At 49.8% G+C, this 8,245-nt stretch overlaps 1 protein-coding gene across 2 annotated transcripts in view; it reads left to right on the forward strand.

The window, feature by feature from the left end:
- Positions 1-7,056, forward strand: part of DSCAML1 (DS cell adhesion molecule like 1) — a 91,213-nt gene extending 84,157 nt beyond the window's left edge. For both annotated transcript variants that reach the window (XM_086766094.1, XM_086766095.1), the window contains 7 exons: positions 34-189; positions 317-347; positions 707-825; positions 1,051-1,203; positions 1,466-1,660; positions 1,749-2,060; positions 6,171-7,056. In XM_086766094.1, the coding sequence (XP_086622220.1) occupies positions 34-189; positions 317-347; positions 707-825; positions 1,051-1,203; positions 1,466-1,660; positions 1,749-2,060; positions 6,171-6,616 (1,412 nt within the window). In that variant the 3' untranslated portion in view covers positions 6,617-7,056. The remainder of the gene's footprint in view (positions 1-33; positions 190-316; positions 348-706; positions 826-1,050; positions 1,204-1,465; positions 1,661-1,748; positions 2,061-6,170) is intronic.
- Positions 7,057-8,245: the final 1,189 nt, after the last annotated feature.

An 8,245-nucleotide genomic window follows, 5' to 3' on the forward strand; every position in this document is an offset into this window, starting at 1 on the left:
GCTGGCCGCCCACCCGCCCGCGCTCTGCCCTAGGCACCATCCCCCCCATCAAGTCTGCCCAAGGGGAGGGTGATGATGTGAAGAAGCTCTTCACCATCGCCTGCCCCGTGATCCTGGCCACACTGGGAGTGGCCCTGCTCTTCATCATCCGCAAGAAGAGGAAGGAGAAGCGGCTGAAGAGGCTTCGAGGTGAGATGGGGCTCAGAGGCACAGCGCACAGGATGGGGCTGCGGAGCCGTGCTTTCCTGGACTGGCTCATTATGCCCTGAGCAGCTCTCTTAAAGCTTCCTTCTTGGTTTTTTTGTGTCCCATGCAGACGCCAAGAGTTTGGCCGAAATGCTGATCAGGTAGGTCTCTGAGCTGCAAGCGCTTGGCGGAGGCTGGGGAGGCCGTGGACGCTGGGTGGTGGGCGCAATCCTGGATGCTTTTAAGCCTGGGTTCAGCCCTGGCTCGCTCTCAGACCTTCTTGGGCTCGGAGCTCAAGGTTGTGTCAGCCTCTCTGCGGCAGAGCAGCCTGATGGGGGCTGGCGGGTTGGGGCAGGTGCATCCCGCACCCGTGCTGGAGCTCGCCTCAGGGAGAGCGGCTTCGCTGGAGAGCTGAGCCCCGGCTGGGCCGGCCGGCGAAAAAGCCCCGGTCCCCGCTGTGCTTGAGCCGCCGGGGCTCTCTCCGGTAATTGCCGGGCCTGCGTCCCCTCTCACCTCACAGCAAGAATAACCGCAGCTTCGACACGCCGGTGAAGGGTCCCCCACAGGGCCCCCGACTGCACATCGACATCCCGCGTGTGCAGCTCCTCATCGAGGACAAGGAGGGCATCAAACAGCTGGGTAAGCACCCTGCGGCGCGGGGCCCGGGGAAGGGCTGTGGGCCAGCGTCCCGTCTGGCCCCGAGACGCCTGCGCTGTCCCCGGGCTGTCCCCTTCCTACCCTGCAGCAGAGCGTCCCACGGCAGGGAAGCCAGGGGATCCCGTGGGTGTGCTGAGCGTGGGCTAGCGGGCACCTACAGCGAACTCCTGGCTGGAAAAAGGTCTGAGCTCCAGCTTCTTCCCGCAGGGGACGACAAAGCCACCATCCCGGTGACCGACACGGAGTTCAGTCAGGCGGTGAACCCCCAGAGCTTCTGCACGGGCGTCTCGCTGCATCACCCTGCTCTGATCCAGAACACGGGGCCCCTCATCGACATGTCGGACATCCGCCCCGGCACCAGTAAGTGGCTGCGGGCGCGTGGGACGGAGCTGGGTTTGCTGGGTGCTTGCAGATGTGGGCGCAAGGCAAGTGTGGGTGAGGCCAGCGCTGCCCGCAGCCCCCCGCCTGCCATTTGACAGCGCAGGGGCATTTTGGCCGCTCCCCGCACGTCCCCTTCCAGAGGGGAAGGCAGGAGGAGCAGAGCGCGCTGCAGGGAGATGGGACAGCGGCCTGGCTGTCTCTGGGACGGACCCGCTGTGACTCTGTCACCTTTGTGCCTTAGACCCCGTGTCAAGGAAGAGCGTGAAGTCCGCGCACAGCACCCGCAACCGGTACTCCAGCCAGTGGACCCTCACCAAGTGCCAGGCGTCCACCCCCGCTCGGACCCTCACCTCTGACTGGAGGACGGTGGGATCCCAGCACGGCATCACGGTCACCGAGAGCGACAGCTACAGCGCCAGCCTCTCTCAGGACACGGGTACGCCAGCGCTGCGCGGGAGCGACAGCAGCGTTCCCCGGCCAGGGAGGAAAACGCCCAGGTACGTGACGCGTCCTCTCCTCCACAGACAAGGGTCGGAACAGCATGGTGTCGACGGAGAGCGCCTCGTCTACCTACGAGGAGCTGGCACGCGCCTACGAGCATGCGAAGCTGGAGGAGCAGCTGCAGCACGCCAAGTTTGAGATCACGGAGTGCTTCATCTCCGACAGCTCCTCGGACCAGATGACCACCGGCACCACCGACAACGCCGACAGCATGACCTCCATGAGCACCCCGTCGGAGCCCGGCATCTGCCGCTTCACGGCCTCCCCGCCCAAACCCCAGGACAGCGAGCGGGGCAAGAGCGTGGCCGTCCCCATCCCGCACCGTGCCAGCAAGAGTACGTACACGCGTGCTTGGCCTTTAGCTGTGTGCTTCCTCTTTTATGTGCTGTGTAATGCAGAGAAAAATAAAAAAAAAAAAAAAGAAAAAAAGCTACTGAAAGGGACAGTTGCTGCGGAGGGCAGGAGAGGAGGTGGGAAACGCTTCTCTCTCTGCCGCCCGCCACGGCACTGACCTTTCAGTAGCACCCTGGGCTCACGCGTGTTCACTTCGTAGGGTTTGTAAGGCTTTCTGTTGGAGTCATCTGTGTTCTTTTCAATTCCTGAGCACTTCTCCACATTCTGCTTCTTGCCAGTATTCCGTATTCCTTCCGGTTCTCTCTGTTCCTTAGTCCTTCCTCCCATTCCTAAGTATTCTTTTGCGTTTCTTCCTATTCCTTCGTATTCCTTGCCATTAGGTTTTTTATTCCTTCCTGTTCTTTAGTGTTCCTGAGTACTTCTTCGCATTCCCATATTTTTTTTGTATTCTTTCCCATTCTTTAGTATTCCTTAGTACTTTTTCTTCTCGTACCCATGCATTCTTTAGTATTCTTACACATTCTTTAGTGTTCATTGGCATTAATTAGTATTCCTTTGTATTCTTTCCCATTCTTTACTTTTTCCTTCCCATTTTTTATCTTTACTGTTCCTGGCCATTTTTTTTAGTATTCCTTCCCATTCCTTAGTTGTTGTTCTTCCCACTCCCAAGTATTCTTTTCCATTAGTTCATATTCCTTGCTATTAATCAGTATTCTTTAGTCTGCCATCCTCTTCTTTATTATTTGTTAATACTGCTTCCATTTACAAGTATTTTTTTTATTATTCCTTCCCATTCTTTAGTGTTCCTTGCCACTAATTAGTGTATTTTATTATTTCTTCCCATTCTTTGGTATTCATTCAAATCCCTTCGTACTCCTTGCCATCTAATTAGTATTCTTTAAATCTATTCCTATTAATTAGTAGTCTTTCCCATTCTTTATTAGTCCTTCCCATTTTTTTTTTAAGTATGCCTTAGTACTTATTCCTCTCCCCAAGTATTTTTTTTCGTATTCTTTCCTGTTCTTTGGTATTCCTTTTCTATTTTTTTTCCCCATTCCCAAGTATTCTTTATTATTCCTTCCCAGTCTTTATCATTCTTTAGTACTTCTCATTCCAAAGCGTTCTTTAGTATTCTTTCCCATTTTTCGTATTCTTTCCTATTCTGTCGTATTCCTTCCCAGACTTAACTGTTCCTTGCCATTTATTTCATATACTTTAGTACCCTGTCACATTCTTTACTGTTTCTTCCTAGTCCTTACTACTTCTTCCCAGGCCTAGGTATTACTTCCCATTCTTTAGTATCCCTTCCCATTTATTAGTATTCCTTAGTACGTCTTCCTATTCCCAACTATTTCATACTCCTTGCTGTTAATTAGTATTCTTTAGTATTGCCTCCCAGTCTTTAGTATCCTTTAGTACTTTTCCCCATCCCTAAATTTTTCTTGTAGTCTTTCCCATTCTTTAGCATTACAGTTTTAAAAAATTTTTTCAAGTGTTTCTTCCCATTGTTTAGTATTCTTTCCCCTTAGTTAGTATTTGTTAGCAGTCTTTCCCATTCTTTAGTATCCCTTACTACCTCTTCCCCTTCCCGAGTTTGGTATTTTTTAGTATTTCTCATGTTTCTTTACTGTTCTTTTTTCATTGCTGTTCATTCGTATCTTTTCCCCTTCTTTAGTATCCCTTCTAACTCTTTAGTATTCCTTGCCATTAACTAATGTTCTTGAGCATTCTTTCCCATTCCTCAGTATTCCTTGGCATTTATCTAGTGTTGTTTTTTCAGTATTCTTTTCTGTTCTTTAGTAATCCTTCCTGTTCTTTGTTATTGCTTCCCATTTATTTGTGTTACTTGATTCTTCTTCCTATTCCTGAGTATTTTTAGTATTGTCTCTCCCATTCTTTAGTAGTCCCTTGTACTTTCCCCCATTCCCAAGTCTTATTTAGCTCTTCTTCCCATTCTTTAGTATTTCTTCCTATTAAGTAGTAGTATTTGTTATTTCTTCCTGCTCTTTAGTATTTCGTGCCGTTTACTCTTCTTTAGCAGACCTCCCAATTGTTTAGTATCCCTTCTTATTTTCTAGTATTCCTTCCCATTCCTTAGCACTTCTTCCCATTGTCAGGTATTCTCGGGTATTCTTTCCTGTTAGTATTCCTTGCCATGGACTAGTATTCCTTCGTATTCCTGCCTATTCTTGAGTGTTCCTTGTGAATTTTTAGTATTCCTTGCTATTAATTAGTATTCTTTAGCATTCCAGCCCATTCTTTATTATTCTTTAGTACTTGTTCCCATTCTGAGACATTCTTTAGTGTTCTTTCCCATTCTTTAGTATTCCTTCACATTCTTTTGTGTACAACAGTACGTATTCACACTTCAAATTATTTATTTTTTAGTATTCTTTTGCATCTTTAGTATTCCTTCATGCTTTCTCCCTTTCTTTAATATCCCTTCACATTTCTTAGTATCACTGCCCATTCCTTAGTACTTCTTTCCATTCCGAAGTATTCTTTAGTATTCCTTGCTATTAATTAGTATTCCCTCATATTTATCCCCTCTCTTCGGTATTCCTCACCGCATCATTAGTATTCCTTAGGATTCTTGCCCGGTCTTTAGCATTCTTTCTCCATTCTAGTGTGTGTTCCGTAGTACTTCTTCCTATTCTTTAGTATTCCTTGCTATTAAGTAGTATTCTTTGGCATTTCAGTCCATTCGTTAGTATTCCTTCCCACGCTTTACTATTCTTTAGTATTTTTTTCCTGTTCTTTAGTGTTGCTTTCTGTTATTTAGCACTTTCCCCTTCCTTTTTTTTTTTTTATTTTCTTAGTACTACTTTGTATTCTTTAGTATTCTTTAGTTTTCATTCCCATTCTCTAGGATTCTTAAGAATTTCTTCCAATTCTTTAGTGTTCTTAAAAATTCTTGAGTCTTCCTTCCCCTTCCTTTCTAATCTTTAGTATTCCTTCGTATTCTTGAGTAGGGCTTCCCGTTCTTTAGTGTTCTTTAGTAGGGCTTCCTCTTCCTTCTTACGCTTTAGTTCTCCCTCCCATTCCTTCCTATTATTCTGTATTCCTTTGTATTCCTTCGTATTAGTCCGTACTCCTTCAGATTTAGCCATATCCATTCATTTCCTCTCAGACTTCCGTAGTTGTTCCTGCTGTTTGATATTCTTCAATATTCCTTCCCGTGCCTTCATATTATTTAATATTCCGTACCATCCTTTTTTTTTTAATTAGTACTCCTTTCTTTTCTGTTTTGTTTCTTGTCATGAGTCAGTGTTCCCTCATGTTGTTTATTGAGTCTTCCTCCCCTTCCATCCCATTATTTGGTATTTATTCCTTCGCCTTTGTAACACAGCCCATACAGTACACCATTTGCGATGGAGACAGCACCAACCGTCCCTTCTGCCGCAGCGGTGAGACAAGTCCACAGCCCTGATCCGCCCAGGGCCGATAGCGTCCGTGGCTTCAGAAACGTCTCTGGTGCTACACGCTGTGTCGCACCGCTTGGACTGTGTCACACCGTCTCCGGCAGTAGGAAGCAACGCATCCAGGCAGGACTTGGCTTTCACCGCTAGAGCCGATGCAATAGCGTCCAACAACGGAGCTGTCCAAGCCTCTCGTCCTCTGCTTCCAGCTCAGCCACCGTGCTTGAGTTGGAACCAGATCTCTGTTACGTTACGCACAGTGTCAGCTACAGCCCATAATACCGTGCATACCTACACGGATTACGGTATGAGCGACAATCAGCAGAGCTCAAATAGTACATTTGCACTACCCACATTAGACACTGCACAGCTGTAGTACATTTTCCATAGCGTAGTCTATAAGACAATATTTCCTATGTAGCTTATAAACATGTAGTTTACAGTACATAGTACGGTAACATCACAAATATTACACGCTAACACTACCGCCTTTAGTTTTCTAACATTGATAACATATTCTGTAGCCGATACACTGTGTGACGTGCTCCACCCGTTGTGTTGCAGAGACTGTGACCATTTATAGACTGATTACAGCGCATGTTTTATATAAAGTTAAGCATGTGGAGGGTGGGGGCCGCTCCGGACCCTCACCCCCCTCCCTTCCCCTTGCAGGCGACTACTGCAACCTCCCGCTCTACGTCAAGTCGGAGGCCTTCTTCCGCAAGCCCGACAGCCACGAGCCCTGCCCCGTGGTGCCGCCGCGGGAAGCCTCCATCCGCAACCTCGCCCGGGCCTACCACGCGCAAGCCCGGCACATGACGCTGGAGCCCGGCAGCAAGCCCCTGGGCTTGCCACCCCCGGCCTCCGCCGCAACCACCTTACCTCAACGGACTCTCCCCATGCCCGGCACGACCAGCGCCGCTGCTGCGCCCGCTGCCAGCGCCGCTCCTGCAGCCCCCAGCGCCGAGCCCCCCGCCAGCGCCGCCGAGGCGCGGGCGCCCGTCCCCTCCAAAGTGGGGGGCTCCAGGGACTCGCTCCTAGAAATGAGCACATCGGGCGTAGGCAGGTCTCAAAAACAGGGGGCCGGAGCCTACTCCAAGTCCTACACGCTGGTGTAGGGCACCCACCAGAGACCGCCCGCAATGGACGCTGCTCGTTTCCCGTTTCTATTTAATTAACAAACTTGTACATGATGAACTCTTTTGTATAAATGAAGCTATTTTCTTCTTCTCCGAACAGAAAAAGAAACCAGGGCACAAAGAATTTGATGTTACAGATTTAAAAATATAATATATATGTAAACATATATATATTTCACATCATTTTGGAAGGGGCACAAGGAAAGACTCAGCGACCTTTTTTTTCTTTTTTTTTTTCTTTTTTTTTTTCTTCCCTGATCTTGTTGGTGGTTTTGAAAAGGAACGTCTCCAAGACATTGCATGCTGTTTTACTGTTCTGAAAACAACAGGAGTTGCTTCAATTTGCAAATGCTTATGTGTTAATACCTTTTTCTATGAAAAAAGACCCAGCGCTGTGTGCAATAAAGGTTATGTTTATACGGGGGCGTTTGGAGGTGAGCAGGGCTGCAGGCAGTGCAGGGGCTTGGGCAGGACGTCACGGGAGGATGGAGGGGGCAGCCCAAAACCATCCGGGGACCAAACGCGTGCTGCAGGCGGCCGGCACAGCACGCTTCCCCACGGAGCCCCGGGGAGGGCTGGGATGGGAGCAGGGTCCCGGGAACCAACACCCGCCAGCACCTGCGGCCGCAGGTGAGCAGCACCCACTCACCAGTAAGTCCAGTCCAGCCCAGCTCCAGCCCAGCAGGATAAGCCGCCATGCAGTACAGGGTAAGTGCGGTGCAGCTCCAGTCCCGGATGTCAACACAGCAAAGCGCGGCAGCACTGCGCGGTATGGCGTGGGCGCAGGGGTGAAGCGCAGCACGGCTGTCCCCCGTCCCAGCTGAGTGCTACGAGTTGCCGCAGAGCACCGTGTTTTGCAGTGGCGCGCAGAACAACGTGAAGCTCGCTGGATCCAGTGCAGCACCATGGGTCGTGGTGTCGCTGCCTCCCGTCACGGCGAATCGTGGCACAGGGCGGTGAAACCGCACAGCTCCCCAAGGATGCGGGGTATCACCGCACAGTGAACCACAGCACAGCACAACCCCTCGCCTTGCTCTGTTCTTGTTTGCCTTCTTGGTTTTTACCACCAGCCCTAGCAATTAACCGCTAACGCGGCACAGGTTGTGCCTTCCCCCTTTGTAAGTGCACACCTGACAGCGACCACAACAGCAGCCCTGGGCCAGCAGCCTGCTCTCACCCTTCTGCTACCCAGGACAAAAATAGCTGAACACTTACTAACGGTTGTAGTTAGCCAAACTCCAACGTGGCCTCCCGGAGGAGGTTCTGGGTGCTGTCTGAGGTCTCCTTAACCAACTGCACTTCCATTTCATAGAATCACAGAATGGTTAGAGTTGGAAGGGGCCTTCAAAGCCCAGCCAGTCCAACCCCCCTGCAAGGAGCAGGGACATCTCCAACCAGATCAGGTTGCTCAGAGCCCCAGCCAACCCGGCCTGGAATGTTTCCAGGGATGGGGCTTCCACCACCTCTCTGGGCAACCTGTTCCAGTAATTTTTTTTCCTAATATCCAATCTAAATCTACCTCCCTCTGTTTTAAAACCATTACCCCTTGTCCTATCACAACAGGCCCTACTAAACAGTCTTTCCCCATCTTTCCTGTAGCCCCCTTGA

The sequence above is a fragment of the Chlamydotis macqueenii genome, chromosome 24 (genome assembly GCF_036417535.1).
Source record: "Chlamydotis macqueenii isolate bChlMac1 chromosome 24, bChlMac1.mat, whole genome shotgun sequence".
Lineage (NCBI taxonomy): Eukaryota > Metazoa > Chordata > Aves > Otidiformes > Otididae > Chlamydotis > Chlamydotis macqueenii.